At 35.4% G+C, this 18,249-nt stretch overlaps 1 protein-coding gene across 2 annotated transcripts; it reads left to right on the top strand.

The window, feature by feature from the left end:
* The first annotated feature begins 1,507 nt into the window (after positions 1–1,507).
* Positions 1,508–16,962, top strand: SEPTIN2 (septin 2). 2 transcript variants are annotated; one of them, XM_088530218.1, is made up of 12 exons: positions 1,508–1,537; positions 2,350–2,470; positions 5,777–5,863; positions 6,506–6,629; positions 7,878–8,012; positions 8,326–8,443; positions 10,670–10,771; positions 11,067–11,212; positions 11,961–12,044; positions 14,551–14,608; positions 16,218–16,330; positions 16,746–16,962. In XM_088530218.1, exons 1-11 carry the CDS (start codon positions 1,529–1,531, stop codon positions 16,320–16,322), a joined length of 1,089 nt encoding a protein of 362 aa, XP_088386344.1. In that variant the 5' UTR covers positions 1,508–1,528; the 3' UTR covers positions 16,323–16,330; positions 16,746–16,962. The 2 variants fall into 2 exon arrangements, with proteins under 2 accessions (XP_088386344.1, XP_088386345.1); XM_088530219.1 differs by lacking the exon at positions 7,878–8,012.
* Positions 16,963–18,249: the final 1,287 nt, after the last annotated feature.

Raw genomic sequence — 18,249 nt, 5'->3', positions numbered from 1 at the left:
TGTTTTGTTTTCTGTCTGTGACTATAAAAGGGAAGTTTGCTTGTTTTTTTTTGTTTGTTTGTTTGTTTGTTTTGCCTGCGGGTTCAGCCTCATGTGAAATCAAGTTGATTTGCTTGACGACAATTTGTTTTGATGCAATGGCCTGTTCTCCCAAACTAAATACTCTTTGTAAAAGTGATCTTGAAGGCAAAGCCACCTTATAAGTATCAGATAGAAAGGAGGTCAAGATTTTTATGCCAGGCAGAAGACAAAGTTGGTTTGAAATTGGTGAAGATTTTTGACAGCTATGGTGTTTCTTCTGGAAACTACAGTAGCAAGAAGTGAAATCCCCTGACTTGTTTTTTTGTTTGTTTATTTGTTTTGTTTTTAAAACACACCATTTTAACTCACTATGGTTAGTTCTCCTCTAGCAGTTCCTAATTTCTCTCCCCCCCCCCCATTTTTTTTTTCATAAATAAGGCAGCAGTTCTTTTCGAGGACAGATTTGAGGAGATTAAGAGGATGACTTGGTGCGCGTAACCTGTAAAATTTTCCTCTTCAGGAGGGGAGGTAGTTGCATGAGCCAAGAGTGCTTGGAAGATGGAAGGGGTCAAAGGATGAGAATTTAAAATCTGTAGAATAGAAGTGAGTGTCTCCTAGCTAGATAAAAGGCAGGTATGGTATGAGGACTGGGAAAGAGGGAACAGATACCTTTTTGGAAAAAAAGAGATGAAATGGGAGAGAGTGACTGGAAAGGGGATTCTTCTACCAAGGGTACTGCATTTGCTGACATTTTTGTCTTGCCCTAGCAAATCATACTGTTTCCTGAAATCCTGTGAATTAGGCAAGAGAAGTCCTCTTCTGTCAGATTTCGGGGCTTTAAGAGGCTTTTCTTTAGGGAGATGTCAGACAAGAGATTTTCTTTCCAGCTTTGTATCTCGAAGTGATACAGCTGTGTCTGGAAAACTTATCTGGGCCACAGAAGTTTAAATAGGAGACTGAATTTACATGCATCCAGATCAAAGAGGAGGCAGTGATCTTCCATTTTGAAGCTATCAGCTTTTTACAGCACACCCAGGGTAAAAGAAAATGTGGAGAGGGAGGAGCTTTAAGTAGAAAAAAAATGCCTTGTTTGTTTGTTTTAAGTTTTTAGGAAAATATGTTTTTCTGTAAACAGTGAAATATTTTTTTGCAAAGTGCTTGGTTTGGTTGGTTTCCAAAAGGGGATAAAAGCTTTTATTTTTTCAGGCTTAGCACTTCCCATTCCTGTTGCTTGAGCTTGCCGTCCATGGGTAGGAATAAAATTCTTGATGGCTCCTGAAAATCCTGCTCCTCATTCATACTGAAGATTCAGCCACTGGTGTTCTGTGAGAAATTATTTGCACTGTTTCAAACTCCGGATGTCCAAAATAAATTCAAGAGTTCTCCTTTAATTTTGTGCTCAACAATGGAGATTATACTTACATTTGTTGCTCTTTTCTCTACCATATGATCTCTAATATTCTGAAAAACGTTTTGTTTCAGATTTGTTCCTGGCCTTCTCTTAAAAATGTCCAAGGTAAGAATGGCATTTCCCTATTCGAATGTAACAATGTAAAACTGATGCATCATTTTTAAGTATTTGGTCTCCAAGCAGAAAATGTGTAATTGTTACATTGTGTTTCATGACGGTTTATTTCTAAAGAAATAAATTATTAAATTTATTAAGAGAATTTGCTTCAAATGAGAGAATTAAATAAAGGTATTTACTTTTAGAAACCACAGTATTATTCAGTAATACAAAACACATATGAAAGTATTTCCTGTATGTAGTATAAACTTCTTCAGCGAGCTGATAATACTCCTGATATTTTTTAAATATTATTTATTTATTTGTCTATCTATTTATCTATTTATTTATTTATTTTGCTAAGGGAATGGCACTGAAGCTCACTTTCTGTTATGTTTTTGCACTGAAACTTCTTTTACTCTTTTGACTAGAAATAATTTAAGAAAGGAATGTTCTTAGATGTAAACAAATTATTATTTTATTTTAAATTATTAAACAAATTGTTATTATTATTATTAAGCTCAAGGTGCATGCAATGGATCAATCCTTTATTGTAAAATTGCTTCAACTTTAAAACCCTGTGACTTAAATGATGGAGAAGTAATCCCATATCCCGCCATGCCCCGATAAAGGGAAGCGGCTTTATCAGTTTTTCTTTAAAAGTTCTAATGACAACAGTAAGGAGCCAAAGGGAGACTTCAGAGTGCTAAAAGATCCACTAAATTTCTGATTTTCCCCCACCTTTCTTTGATTATAGTTTATAATATTAGAAGTAACCACAAACAAGTGTGTCTTATGCCTTATTTTATTGAATTTTTTAGCAACAGCCTGCTCAGTTTACCAATCCAGAAACCCCTGGCTATGTTGGATTTGCAAACCTTCCCAATCAGGTTCATCGGAAGTCTGTGAAGAAGGGGTTTGAATTCACTCTCATGGTGGTTGGTAAGGAAACATTTTATAGTCTTCCTCAAAATTAGTATCTTCTTACAGATAGTTTGAAGTTAAAGTGAATATTACTTATACTGTTGCAACTCTTCAGATAGTATCTGAAAGCTCTTCTGCACAGCAGCATTTAAGTTTCTTTAATAATGTTAAATTGTTCTCCACATTGCAAACCATTCTTGAATTTTGCAAGTGAAGCAAATAAATTTTATTTTGCTCTCCAGTGATCATTGTTTCCTCCTTTTCTGCCATATTGTCCATTTAAAACTTTGCTTACAACTTTGCTGACAACAAGTTTTAATACAACCTTTTTTGCTGGCTTATTTTGGTTAGAAGAATAGTGTCAAGAAGCCTATTCTGTTTAAACCATTTGTTGTATTTATTTAGTTCAAAAAAGTCAGAATTCTGATATCTCTGCCTATTCTTTCTTCTTCTCTAAATACTCTTGTGAGAAAAGAAAAGTTCGTTTTATTATGAGCTTTTACTTATTAAATTAATACTAATAATACTGTTAGCGGTCATAATTTAAATTGCAGTTCTATTAGGTATTTCATTGAGAATCTGTGTAGATAGCAGGAACAGAAAGAAATAAAGCATGTTTGCAGACATACTCGCTTTTCTTAGAGTGCTCTGTTATTTTTGTGAATCAAATAGATTTCCAAATCGGTAGTAACTGTGACTTGGGCATATTTTACATTTTGCCTGGAATTCTACTTGGGAGCCGTAACTTATGAATTTTGGTGAATGAACTCTGTAATTCACACATTTTAAATAGACTTTTGTACCCTAGTGCAGTGGTTTAAATAAAATACGATTCTTCTTTATCATCATCGTAAGTAAATTCCTTCTGTGTGTTATATTTACCCAAGAGTTATAACTGTATATGAGCAGGTGGGGTGGGAAGATAAACACTAGTAGATATCTAAGTTTTTTTTTTGTTGTTTCTTCGTTTTGTTTTTGTTTACAGTATCTATGAAAGAGCCTGTCCTCAAACCCATCATCAATTTTGCCTAAAAGAAGACACAGCATTACTTGTGTTGTGTTTCTTGCAATTCTGTGTCCCTATTTTGGTTTTAGCAGAAATTTATGATAGTTGTTTACTGTCATTTGGGGTGAGGGGGAGGAAGGAAGAGGGAATGGGAACATGGAAGTTCAATTCAGTTGTACTACTTGCTAAATGTGTCTTTTCATTGCTCAGAATCATTTTATTTTGGCTTTGTTGGATTCGCTTAGCATCTTAGTAATACCTTGGTGGATTAGTGAATAAAAACTAAGCATAAAACCACAGTTTATGTGCACGTTTCAAATTATAGTATCTATTTTAACTCTTTGGAGATTATTGTTCTGCAGCCCTAAAAATCTGGGCAGTTCTGAAGAAGATAAGTTTTCTTATTTGTAGATCAGCCTAATTTCCAGAGGTTTTTGAGATTAATTGCAAATAATGCCACATAAAACAGATCTGGCCAAAAGACAAGTAAAACTATATACACCAAGAAGTGGCCTCTTCCTTGTAAACTAGAAGTTGAGGGAAAATAATGTTTTATCAGAGTGAGGGAAAGACTATTAAATTTAACTCTTGAGACAAGGTGGGGTTAACTTTAGAGTAATATCTGCCAGTATCCTAAAGGATAATGAAGACTACAGTGAGAGAACTTGGGGAAAAGTTCCAAAAACTGTGTTGAAAATTTTGAGTGATATTTTAAGATACACTAGAAGAGGCAGGCAGTAGATTAAGATAAGCTATGCTTTAAAACATTGATTATTTCAACAGTTTGGAATGTGAATTCTTTCTGTTGCCATATGCGTAGGGAGTTTAAATCTTTTCTCTCTCGGGAGATATTGTATAGTCTGGATTGAACTGTATTTCTTTGTTAAGGGGACACATTTCTTATTTTTCAAGCAGGGAAATATTTGTTCAAACACTATCTATACTAACAGTCCTGATCCAGTGATTTCTCCCTCTTTTTTTTTTTTTTTTTTTCCTCTCCCTCCAAGCTATTGTTTGTCACAGCTTGTGAAGATATGAGCTAGGGTTTCTGTTACTTTAGCTGCTTGACTGAGTTGTTCAAGAGAAATCCACTTGTGTTTATCAACAATATCATTTTTATGCTTGTTATTGAGCTATGATTTCATCTAAATAGTTGTTTTATTTGAGACTGAATAAACTGTGACCAGTTCTTGGCATAACTGCTCTTTTCATTAATCCTGGACAAGGAAAACTGATTTGGTTTAGATACAATATTTACCCAAATGGAAAGTATGGAATGTGCTTATAATCAAAATTCTTTGTTTTTTTTGATGAAATGGCACCATGGGACTGCCGAGTTAATCTGACTGCATGTCTTTCCCATTGGTGAAGACTACTGCTGATAAAACTATTTTAAAAACAGCAGATACTAGTCAAATCTTTATCTAAAAATAATTCTTTTTCTTTTTTTTTCCCCTTTCTGTTCATATTTTTTTGTCAGATTGCTGCTGCTGAACAGACTTTGTTACTTAGAGAAACTGTTCTTTTTTAAGCCATGGACATTATTCTGATTGGTATCTTGGTCTTTAGCTAATTAGTTGCTTTTTGGGCTTTCCTGGTGGAAAGAAATGTATTTATGGTACAAAGATACTCAGTATCATCAGTGAAAAAATTACTCCCTGTGTATGCTCAGCAACAGTGTCATATTCCCCTTCCCTCCCATTCCTGTATCCCATATCACCATAAAAAGTGGGCAAAAAACACACTTTATGATGGCTGGCTGTGCAAAAGTTCAGCAACATCTTTTTCACTGTTTAAATTGAGTATATAACCTTGATATGATCTAGCTTCTCACTGTATATGATCTTTATTTTCTAGAGTGGTAGCAGGAAAATGCATCTTTAAAAAATCCTGAGGCATGGTGTAGGAAGCTTTAAGTCTAACTTTGAATTCATTGCAAGTCTGCTTGACTAGCAGCTTGAGTTACAAATCCTCTTTGAAAGATGTGAGAAAGGGTGCTGTAAACCTGAGAGGCATAAGTTATTATTCAGCCTTTTCATGCTAACTTTTGCTTCTAATACAAAATAACAAACTTTAGTCCAAAATTGAAAGATTCATTTATATTTAACATGAAAAAAAAATCAGATGACACAGTTTGAATACAGTTGAGATCAGTTTGAATAGAGTTGAGATTAATAGGTAGTTAATAAGCAGTTGCCTATTAATTGCCTATTAATCTCAGCTGTATTAAAACTGTATCATCTGACCATATTGAGTTAATTTTTTACAGATTAATTATTCAAGATGTGTAGTGATGTTGTCTTCATATTGAATCACAGGTGAATCCGGATTGGGAAAATCTACATTAATAAACAGCTTGTTCTTGACGGATCTCTACCCAGAGAGGATAATCCCAGGAGCAGCTGGTAACCACACTTTAATTTCTTACTTATAATGGAAATTTTTGGAGTTCAATACCTTTATCTTCGTGTTTTAGTAACAGCTCATTGTGATTTTGTGATTTCTAGGTATAATAATTTTTTCTTTCCCTGCCCCTTGTTCCTGTTTATTCTATTAACCAAAGCATGCCATAATCTGACAAAAGAAAGTCTCGGAAGAAAAGAGAGGGTGATGCTACTACTTTTTTTTTTTTTTTCCTCCTCTTGGCTACTTGTTTAAAGACTTATTTTAATAATTTATTGTATTAGCTAACAATTATTTAATCCTTTTAACATTACGGGCTTTTTTAAAAAACATCCCTTCCATTAAAATTTAGTATTGTTTCCAGTTTACTGGTTACCTGCAGTTTTTCTTGGTCCTTTTTGTCTCAGTTTCTGTAGTAGATTTTTTCAAAAAGTATGAAATTGCAGTCAAGCAAAATCTTTCAAATGAGCTCTGTTGCTGTGTCTTGCTACAATGTTATCATGGTTTAGAGATTATCTGTGGAAAAATGTTAATTACGCAATCGCATCTTTCACTTAATCTTTATTTAATCTTTTTAAATTTTATCCCAGAATGATGTATTCTTATAAAGTCAATTCTGAAAGATCAAATTCCTTGTCTTTTAGAAAAGATTGAACGTACTGTGCAGATCGAAGCCTCAACGGTTGAAATAGAAGAGAGGGGGGTGAAACTGCGTCTGACAGTTGTGGATACACCAGGATATGGCGATGCTATCAATTGTCGAGATTGGTATGTACACAGCGTATAGGTATTGATCTATATATAAAGACTGTTGTCCATTTCGTATCTGTCCTGAGTGGGCGGGAAATAAGTAATTGAAGTGGGACTATGTTAATAATGATGCAAAACCCAAAGTAGGCAGCCCAGGTGGCAGCAGTAGCTCTTTTAATATTTCTTTTCAGTGGTTATATTCTTGTCATTGTCTTCTTTTGTTTGTGTGTGTTTTTGGCTATATGATGAATCTGATGTCTTATTTCAGAGAAATGGCTAGGTTTTATTATTTTGAGGAAGCTTGCTTTTTAGTTGCTTCAAATTTAAAAATGTTCTTAACTGTAGGTTTACCGCATTAGAAATAGTCATCAGTAACTCCCGAACAATTGGAATAAATGTTGTGATTTGATGTTTTACTCTATTTTTTCCCCTTGATTAACCCCTGAATTTTGGAAGGGTTTTAAGTGACCGCTATCATTGACATTTCTTTTGTAGTCAGAAAGCAGGGAAACTACGGAGGACACAAGTACCTCAACAAAACTCCAAGAAAGTAGTTCATCTAGTGCTTGGTAGTCTTTGGTGCACGTACACATCGGCCTTTAGATCCTGCCCACATGGGAGTTGGAAGAAATGCCATATTTATTTATGCCCACATCTGGATATATACTTTTCTAATTCTTCCAGTAATAACCTGGTATTCCAATCTATGCAAGTGATATTTATCCTTATTGAATGTATGGGAGAGTAACCATTCTGCCAGACTGAACAGACTTTATGCCTAAGGTAGAGTGGCTCAGACAGATGCAACCCAGAGCAATAATGATGCACGATTCTGGCATTGCTGCAGCTCTATTGCAGCTGCTGGCAGGGGTTGCTGTTGCATCGTGAACCATAATTTGGTGTTTTCAATCATTTGGAACAAAAAGTTTAGATTGAACATGCATAATTAGTTCTATTAAAAAGATAAACGGTAGAGCAGGAGATTTATGCTTCAGAAGTTAAAAATATATTTATTTACACAGTATGTTTATATACACAGTGCATTTATACATAGTATATTTATAGTGACAGTTGTTTGTTTGGATTTAATTAACATGCTAAGACATGTCTTACTTTAATTTACTGGTGCAAGGCTATTAATCTTCTCCATCAACACGCTGGTTCATCACCAGGATGTGTGATGTTTTAATATTACCTTAGAAACATCTCTAAAATTGAGCATTGGAGAATATACATGACTTCCTGCATCTATATGTTTTTTTACAGTTTTAAGACCATCATCTCCTATATTGATGAGCAGTTTGAGCGCTATCTTCATGATGAGAGTGGTTTGAACAGAAGACATATCATAGATAACCGTGTTCACTGTTGCTTCTATTTCATTTCACCATTTGGGCATGGGTAGGTATTTCTCTAATTTTATTTTTGAAGCGATTTTACTTCAGGGGCTTGGTTTTGCGCCTATTGACTTGAATTTTTAGAATCATATTTCTATTAGTTAAATGTTAGTACCATTAGAATTAATTAATCTGTACTTTCTGTCTGTGTAAGAAGAAGATACAAAGCTCTGCATGTTATCTAATATGGATGCAAATACCTGGAATTAATACTTCATAGTCCAGGGAGTGTTTTCTTTTTTGAGATACTTTTCGTGTTGTGAAAATACCGATCATCTAGATTTAAAATAAACTTTTTTTTCATCTTTTAATTTTAGTCTTAAACCTTTGGATGTTGAATTTATGAAGGCCATACACAACAAAGTCAATATTGTACCAGTGATTGCAAAAGCTGATACACTTTCTCTGAAGGAGCGAGAGAGACTAAAGAAAAGGGTAAGTTTTTCTAATTTGCAAAAAAATGTTGGGCTTTGGTTATAGCAGCGTGATTGCAAAGAAAGAGGCATTCAATTTCTCTCCATCCTACCCAAGAAAAACAGGATTTTATGTGCACAGGGTGACATCATTTAAAGTCAAGAAAACATTTGCAGTTTGCTATCTTGCAAGCTCTTCTATTATGTGTTTATCTGAGAAATCTTCATTTTAATGGTTGCCTGTGAAATGGCAGATTGACTACATTCAAGATTACATTGTAAATGTTTTTTTTAAAACTTTTCAAATATTTAAATGCATTTAAATGTATTTGCTGATGATAACTGCCACCTTGCCAGTGTGATCCATCCCAAAGTAGCAATAGTGTCATCTGCATACGTTTTTTTTTTTCCAGACAGAATTCTGATATTTGAAAAATAGGATTTTCATTTTTTTTAAAAAAATATTTTTGTATGTCCCTATCTTTGCTTGTGCACTGCAATCCTTTCTTCTTGCTTCTTCATAGCATGGCTGCCTTAACAGTTTCAGTCTTCCAGGCCTTGATGTTGTGTTGGTGGGGGTGAATTTTAGAAAAAATCTTTTAGATTTAATTTGCCACAGGCCTCAGCTGATGCAGTCCTAGATGTTAAATTTAAAACTTCTTTTCTTTTTTTTTTTTTTTAGTTAGTTTGAAAATCCTTATCGTGTTCTTTATTTTTGTTGCAGTTTGGGTAAGTTAGGTGTACTTTACTTTGAAACAGTTTTTCTCCTAGAACTCTGCAGAAATAAAAAAAATTCCCTAAAAGAAGCATTTGGCCTTCTGGCTACTGGATTTCTGCTGCAGATACCACTTCTAAACTAGCAGTCAGGAATATGATGGAGGAAGGGAGAAACTTAGTGACTTTTGCTGCTCTGTTTTTAAATTCTTCCCTTCCCACCATCACCCTCAAATAATAATTTAGGAGCAAGAGCAGGAGGTTTAGACTTTGACTTCAAAGCAGTTGTTACTTTTTTATTACCGCTTTTTTTTTTTTTAAGCAGTAATCCACATAAGATAGTGGGTTCTTGAATTCTTAATTGCTTGCAGGGAAGGTCCTTTCATTGGAATGCTACTGTGATAGGCATCTTTAGGGAGTTTTAAAATGATTAATTTTTTTTTTCTTATTATTATTCGTTGGGTGTGTCTACTGATTGCCTGCAGTAAGATGGCTTCAGAACTGTTCCCATTTAAAGTCAGCTCATTCGTGATTCTTCCTTAGCTATTCCGCTGCTGCAGAACATCAAAAGTCAAATTACTGAGCAGTATTAGGAACAGTTAAAACTGTCAGGAAAAAAAGCATGCTGATCACCTACCTGAAATTAAAGCTTTAAATTAAAGTTTTTCTCTCGTAATTTGCAATTTGAATGAGAAGTAAACTGTGCGGTCTCAATTTGAACCGAGATGCGAATGACCTGAGGAAACAGAAAACAAACTGCATTTGAATTAATTAAAAAAAAAAGAAAGAAAAAGAAGAAAAAAAGGAATAAAACAAAAAAGAAATAAAACAAACAAGAAACAAAACCAAGCCTGCTTGAAGTTGAGGACTTCCAAGATGGAAATAAATTTGCAGTCCTTATGGTAAAAAGATCTTGATACCAGAAAGTTAAAACTTCTTCCACTATCTTTTTGACTTCTTTATCCATGCTCAGAAGAGGAAACTCTATTTTCTCAAGTAAAACTGTTGTGCAGGAGTATTCCCTGAGTAAGGAGATAGAGCTTCAGCTTTGAGAGCTGCAGCTGATGCAAAACAGGAGCGATTGGGAAGGCAGAAGTGCTATACTGTGTAATAGCTTTGTTGAAAATCAAACTACGGCTAGTGATAGATGTAATTTGGGTATAATAAGATACCAGAGCCTGAACAATGTGACGCTGTATTGCATATATTGTTTCCTATGCAGTAATTGGTGTTACTGAGGAGGTACTCTCTTAAGGTACCTAATGTTTGCATGCACTATTGTCTGCTTGAGAGTCTATGGAGAGTGGTTGTTGAATATCATCATAGAATGTGGAATAACACTTTGCTAGTAGCTTCGATCAGTCAGTTCTCAAGAGATGGTTTGCACATAATAGATTAACTAATTTTACCTTAAAACTTAATACATGTGTAAAGCCAGAGTTGTTTTTATCTCAATTTTTTGCCTTTTATTTACTTTATTTACTACTCCTTCAGTCCTTTCTACTTTGTTTACTTTTGCCTTTTATTTACTCAGATTCTGGATGAAATTGAAGAGCATGGCATCAAGATTTATCACCTGCCTGATGCTGAATCAGATGAGGATGAAGATTTTAAAGAGCAGACCAGACTCCTGAAGGTAAAACATACATAGAGGAGACAAATATAGTGTATTACATCTCTTCAGACTGCTCACCTGCCTTTAAAATAAGGCACATGCTCTGTGACCTGAGACCACCGTAGTTCTGTGTCTAGGCTTCTCTATGAAGATGATGGTGATAAGGTGATAAAAATGATTATTCTTTTCCTCTACTTTGACAGCATCGAATTATCAATACAAGCTTTTTACTGTAAATGCTGAGCAAAACAAGAGTCATCTGCAGAGTTCTTGTTGTTCTAGGTTATGCCTAATAATTTTGGAATCTTGCTTTCAGGCCAGTATCCCATTTTGTGTAGTGGGATCCAACCAACTGATTGAAGCCAAAGGTAAAAAAGTTAGAGGTCGCCTCTACCCATGGGGTGTAGTTGAAGTGGAGAACCCAGAGCATAACGACTTCCTGAAGCTGAGGACCATGTTAATGTAAGTTAGAAAACTCCAACTAGATACCTGAGGGAAAAAAAGAATGACTGTGGAGGTGAAATTGGTCCTGAGGGTCAGGACAGGTTGTGGAATCTCTGTGTGTGGAGATGTTCAGAGTTGTCTGGAGAAGGCTCTGAGCAACGTGATCAAGTTGGCCCTGTCTTAAGCAGGGATTAGACTTGATAGGCTCTAGAGGTCCTTTCCAATAGGAATTATTCTCTGATTCCATGAAAACAATCATCTATCTAATCCTTTTTTTGAACGCAATGTAGTATAGCTATTCAGAGCCTCAGGAACATAAGCCAGGTGGAGTTATAGCTGCTGCCTGTTAAAAATACCTGTGTCTATATACCTGCAAAAGACCCACCCTCTCACCGCACTTCGTGCTTCCTCTTCCCAGATGTCTCACTCAGAGGGACAGCTTACGTCTTGGAGTCTGAGGTGGTGCCTCTTATTCTACTGATTTAACCTAGGCTAGTTCTAACAATTACCACATTACAGAGGGGCAAACACTGAGCACACTTGTAGTTTTTGTACCATCATGTTTGTTTTGTCAAACTACAAATCTTTTTCCTGCTCTGTTTAACTATATAATGAATACTTGCCCGTAAATTAATCATCTGGGTTGAATCAGTGCAGCTTCATCAGCTGGAGAAGGCCTAATGGGACAACTGCATTAAAATATTACTGTATATGTGGCTTAAGCTCTCAGGTGTGTGCTATGTTTAAAAGAGTGTTCTTCCTGCAGCACCCATATGCAAGATCTTCAGGAGGTGACCCAAGACCTTCACTATGAGAACTTCCGCTCCGAGAGGCTCAAGCGAGGCGGCAGGTTGTTATCTCGTGTTTATATGCTCTTTTTTTTTTCCTCCTCTGACCTTAGGTTTTTGGATTTTCTCTATGATCTTTTCATTGCTAGGAATCAATAAATCTACAGCTCTACTTCCAGCCAGCCCCAAAGTCAGTTGGTCAGCTTGCACCTAGGAGTTCAGTATGAGAAAAACTAGTAAGAAAACCTGAAGAAACAGCTATGAAATTAAAAGAGTATATTTAGATCTCTGCTTTGCCTAGCGCTTTAACACGGTTGGATTGGAATGTTTAAGGTAAATAAGTTGAGCAGATGTAGCTATTTTTAGAAGTCCTTTCACATACACAAGTTAAAAATCAGTCCCAACACATTAAAATCTTTCCAGTCCTGCCTGGACTTTGTCTTTAAAAAGAGAAACTGATGTCCTCCTGTCGTGGTTTATTCAACATGGTGTAAATAACTAATCATCTCTGGAGAGCAGGCATAGTATAACACCCTTCAACACTATTTTGGGCTGCGGTGAATAGGGCAGGTCTATCGTGGTAAGAGAGGCAGGCAGAGCCCCCCATTTCAGACTAAAATAACAGGATTTGTAAAGCTGACTTCAATTCTTGCTGAAAATTGGGTGTTCTGTGGTTTAGATTTTTAAGTTGCTTCTCTTATTTCAACCACCAGAGGGTTTCATAATTGCATTTTTTGATATACTTCGCAAAACCTTTTTCAGCCTGCAACTTTCCTTGTTGACAGAAGTTATATCCTGTACACAGACAATTTTGAGGAAAAAGTTTTTCTCTGCCTGTAGCTTGGTCTGCAAGTTCAGTTTTCACTTCAGGCAAGAGGACATATTTTTCTTCCCTGATTTTTTTTTTCCAGTCCTCTTATGTTCAAGTTACAAAAAAAGATCTTTGCCAAGTTATGGTGTTTGTAATCCAGGTATGTATGGAGGCCTTAGATATAATGTCACCTCAGGCTGTCCAGAGTTCAAATAACACCCGTTTCAGAGGACTTAAAGCAGCCTCACCCAAGGATCAGGGCAGGAAATTGCTATTAAGCTGGGGTATCTTTGTGAAACTAAAACATGTTCTTCTATCTGGTTTAGTTAAATTGGATGCACGTCTTTGTTTTGGCATTTCTGAGGTACTGTTAGGAGGTAGTTATGTTTATTTTATGTGAGGGTAGTTTGTGGGAGTTGTTTTGCACCTGTCTCACTGGCAGCCCTTGGTAATTGGACTTGTTGGTTGTATTCACTGGGCTTCTTAAAAGCTTTCAGGCATAGAGGGTTTTTTTTTTTTTCTTTTCTTTTGACAGTCTGTTTCTCTGTTAACCTTTTAGCAAATATCCATTTATTTGGTTTGCACTTTTGATAGCACTTTTATGGTTAGACTGATTAGTGGATTTTTTTCTCACTGCAAGATGTGATAGGAGAAATGTGATAGCGGAGTGGCAGGGAATACAGGGTTTCAAAATGCTTTCCAGTTCAGTTTTTCAAAATAAAACTGACTGTTCTGCTTAAGCAATAGTTTGCTGCAATATTGGCTGACAGCATTTGCTTAATTTTAACAAGAGTAATCAATGTTTGTAATATAACTAAAGTACAGTAGAAAAATAATCAGCCTCACAACTCTTAAGTGGAGAAGTGGGTAGGAGGCTTCTCCGGGGAAAAGATGCACACAGTAATTTGTTGCACACATCTACATGTGGAAGTTTTCTCAAAAGATAAATGTGCTCATTTATTTAAGGATTAGCGTTTTACTTGAGTAGTAAACAAAGGGTTAAGGGCTTGCCCTCTTTTTGTCTTTAGGTATTTAAATAACCTGTCTTGCTCTAAAAGCTTTCCATAAGTAATGTGTGCTTTTTATAGATGCTTGATAGCAAACATGTGCTTCATAAAATCAGGGGTGAGATAGAACTAGAATCAAAGGAAGGTTCTGCCTGGGGGTAGCTGTTCACAGTTTCTTAAAGCACTAAGTATTTGATACGTTGCTTCCATATTTTTGTTCCTGTCTTGCCCAAGATTATCCTGAGCATGCATTTTGATTTAGTTGTATTCATTTAGTTCAGCAATGAAAAAAGAAAAATTGAGTTGAGCATTTGTAGTACTTTTAAATTTGATATGCCCATGTGGTACTCAAATTACAATCAGTTAAGGTAATGTTATACTCAAGTAAACTGCTATGCTTGAATAGTGTCCAGAAATAATTTTCATTCATACCTCTATAGGAAGATCTGGCATATTCTAAACTCAAAGAAGCCTTTTTGAATTTTGTATTTGTTCTGGGCTTAAATTGCTGGAGAAGTGGGGAGTAAATTAATGTTTTGCTTGGGGAAAAAGAAAGAATCTAATATTTCTCATCTAAAAAATGAAATATTCTTGGGGAAAATGCTTTAATATATTTTCTATGTATTATCTAGAAATGTTCACAAATAAGGTGAATATCTATTCTTTTAGACTTTTTTTGTCAAAGCGTCCAATAGAAATGAAAAATCCAGTGTGTATGTATGTTGTTAAACAATATTTGTCTTATCTTAGGAAAGTAGAAGATGAAGAAGTAAACAAAGACCAGATTCTACTTGAAAAAGAAGCTGAAGTAAGATAGCAAAACTCAGTTCTCATGTGGTTGTGAGAATTTTATTCTTGTTTTATTATTTTAGGCCAAATGATTTACATAATCTTGTTAATTTTAAGGGGGAAAGTAGAATTTATTAATATAAAGTTATGCAAGATGGAATAACAAAACATAATGGAAAGAGGTGTGGAAGAGTCTCAGAATATTAATATACTGCAACAAATGGAATCTGATTCCATAAACTGAAATCCATCAACGGAGTTAGTATGCGTTACACAAGGAGAGAGAACTACCCTCGTACATGGGGAAAAAAGCTCTTCAGTTAGTATTTGCAGATGAGGGAAAAGTCAGTTTAGCACAACAGCAATGCAGGAAACAATGTTAGGAATTGTCAGAAATAATGAAAAAATAAAAATTCTCATTCTGCTGCTGTGACAAATGCATAATGCATAGTTCAAACACTGCATTTTTGGTCCTCCTCACTCAAAATACATATAGCTGAAACTAGAAAAAGTACAATGAGAAGTGAAGAGTGAACAGAAAGGCTGAACTGGATGGAGATCTGAAGCCGCTTCTGTTAGAGATTAGGCTATTATTCTTGGGAAGTAGATGGCAGAAGGCAAGGTTGTAGTAAGGAGCTTATATAATCATGGATGGCAAGATGGAAACTACAAAGAAAGAAGCAAGTCATAGCTAACAGTTAAACAGAATTCAAACCAAAAAGGTACTTTCAGTGCAGTCTGTTATTTGTAGAACTCACTAGCATGGAATTTTGTGCATGCTAGAAGGATAGATGAGCTCAAAACTGCTGAGACATTGTCGCAAAGAAAGTAAAACTTTCCAGTGCTTCCTAAACCCAAATTTTATATATTTTGGTTTAGAAAGTTCCAAAGACAAATATTTCTAGAAATTGAGGGAGTATGTACACAATTTTTTGCTGTTGCTTAAATGTTTAGCCTATGCCTTTTGAAATGTAGATGTGTGAAAGCAACTAAAACGATTTCTGTAGTGAGGATGACCCCATCTGTCAGGCAGTTTGGTACTAAAAAGAATGTCTAAGCATTGTACATGTAACGAGGCTGAAGTAACCTCAGCAGCTGAGTTACATGATTACCCTGTATTTAAAGATTCCAGTGCTCTAAAATTAAACTGGTAGGAACTCAAATATTTTTCATAATGCATGTGTCTCCTTGGGTGATTTGCCTGTAATTCTTGCTTCCACATAGTCATGGTTAGCAAGAGTGTCGAGGAATAATCCTGATAGTTTTTTTTTCTGACAGATCCAGGTGCAGTTGGAGGGGCATAAACACAGTCTACAACCTGCTTTTCTTCTGCCTGGCCATAGTAATGATGTTTTGTTCAGTACTTCAACACCACAAGTCTTACCAATCTAACTTCTGAGAAAGCAGAGACTTCCATTTAGGGATGCTTAAAATATGATCCTATGTTGCAATAATAAAGCCTGCTCATTTTGGTCAGTAAATTTCCAGCCCCTGGGTTACTGCCCATCAGATAAATCTAATGCAAATGTGTGCACCTTCTTTCATATAAGTAATTAATAGTTTGGTGGCAGTGAAAAATTATACTCTGAGGTAGGTTTCTAAAGGATTCTCCTATGCCACCTTTCCAGCTTCGTCGCATGCAGGAGATGATTGCAAGAATGCAGGCACAAATGCAGATGCAGATGCAAAGTGGCGAAGGAGACAGCAGTGCAGTTCATGGACACCACGTATAAAGTCCTTGGTAAGATGTTCAAACAGCTCCCTACAGGGTTTTTCTCTTCATAATTCAGCTTGTGATTGGTATTGTGAAGTTTTGGAAAAAAACGAACAAACAAACAGAAAAACAACCTGCATATAGTTTGGTCCTTGTGTTAGTTTTGAATGTTTAACTAGTGCTTGTGAAGTGAAATGACTTGAAGCCTAACCAAATATTCGTGTGCAATATATATACATTCAGGTTTCCAGAAAGTCTATGGAATGCGTGTTGGCAAGAATTATGGGAGGAGTTTTTAAAATTGTGTAAACAGGTGATTCTTAGACTCACGATGAAGTCATTGTTTCACTCTGACCACTAGTATATACAAGTTTTCAGTTTTCTAAGTGTATAAGTAGAATTTTTTTTTTAATTGAGTTTTTTTTTCTGTCTCGTTTTGCAGGTTACTTTATACTCACTTTCCTGAAGTAAACCTTTGGGAGTTGAATTATGATGTTGTTGTACCGGAAAGGATGCCTTTTGCTCAATATGTGACTTGGAGTTTACTTTAAACGTAGAAATGCATTGTAGTAACTTTTGTGATAAGTCTTTTATAAGAAGTAGTCAGTCAGTATTTTATATATTACACACATATCACTTTGAGTCTGTTTAGTAGTTCTTGAGCTTATTTTTATTTTCTCATTGTATTGAGGTACAAATTAGACACGGAAACTTTTCTAGCTTGACTTGACATTAATTGATTTTTTTTTTTTTTTTTTTACTATTTTTTTAATATGACGTATTACCCCCCTACTTTTAACTTTTTATTACACTTAGAAATAAACAGCTGTCAGTGATGTCTTGGCCAGGGTTTTAATAGTCACTAAATTAGGCAGTCTTGCAGTGCTAACCTTAACTTTGTAGTTCTTGTGGCATTTACAGATTTGTGTCTGTGAGATCATCTGCCCTTTTTCAGTCCTGCTCAGTGCAGCAGGCAATTTTCTTGCCTCCTGCAATTATGAATTTAAAATTTGGGCATGCCTTGTGTCTTAACAAGAAGAAGAAATGCCTCCTTGAGGGGCACGCTGTGTTCCATATGGCAGGCATTATTTCCTTTGGATTCAAGCGAGTGATATAACATTCTTATTGCCTGCCTGTGACTCTTTTTCTTTTTACTGCAAATACTTTTTAGGAGTTTCTAGTAGATCAATATAAATGAGTACTACTATTTTCTGGCATCGTTGTAGCAAAGCAGACTAGAACAGTGTTGATATTAGTAAGTGAAAGAGAACAATTTCCTATGCAAAGGTGCTTCCCATGTTCGAAAGCACAATAACAATAAGTTATATAATTCTTACTGAATTTTCATGCTCCTTTTTAGGGCATTGCAAACAGTTAACTTTAGTATAAAATATGTGCCAGCACATATCTCTTGAAGTGATCTGTGCCTGACAGGATTGCTGCAAACTGTATTTTAAGGTCCTGCATCAAGATGGAGTTGGCAGTATTACTTCTGAAGCCACTCGCATATGTTACAGGCTTTTTTTTTTCAGGTCAAGGTCACTTTTCTTAATGATAATAATAACATAAGACCTTGTTTTAACCTTGGCTAGAGCTTTTTCAACATAGCATGGTTCATAGTGTAGCTGTGGCACATAATGATAGCTCTAATATGCAGCTACATATGTGGTAACCAGTAAGGTAAGCAGTAAAACACTCTGCTTGGCTTTGCTGCTTCTTCTGATAATCCAGTGATCAGATTTCTAATGTGATCTGATAAAAAATGTTATCAGAACAGCTTATAAATAAATAGAATTGCCACTTTTCTCTCTTTTTAGAGCTCAGGTGCAGTAGTGACTTTTATGAAAAATAGATAAATAAAATTTTAACATTCCTTTGGAAAAGGAACAGGACTTATACAGCTAAATGTATATTTTCAGTGGTACTTAAATGGCTAGATTAAATAT

This window comes from Tinamus guttatus, unplaced genomic scaffold, assembly GCF_059628265.1.
Source record: "Tinamus guttatus ecotype Peru unplaced genomic scaffold, ASM5962826v1 Tinamus_guttatus_pri_ptg000364l, whole genome shotgun sequence".
In the NCBI taxonomy this organism is placed as follows: Eukaryota; Metazoa; Chordata; class Aves; order Tinamiformes; family Tinamidae; genus Tinamus; species Tinamus guttatus.
Note: the sequence above shows the minus strand (reverse complement) of the source record. Positions and strands in the feature narration are given on the sequence as shown.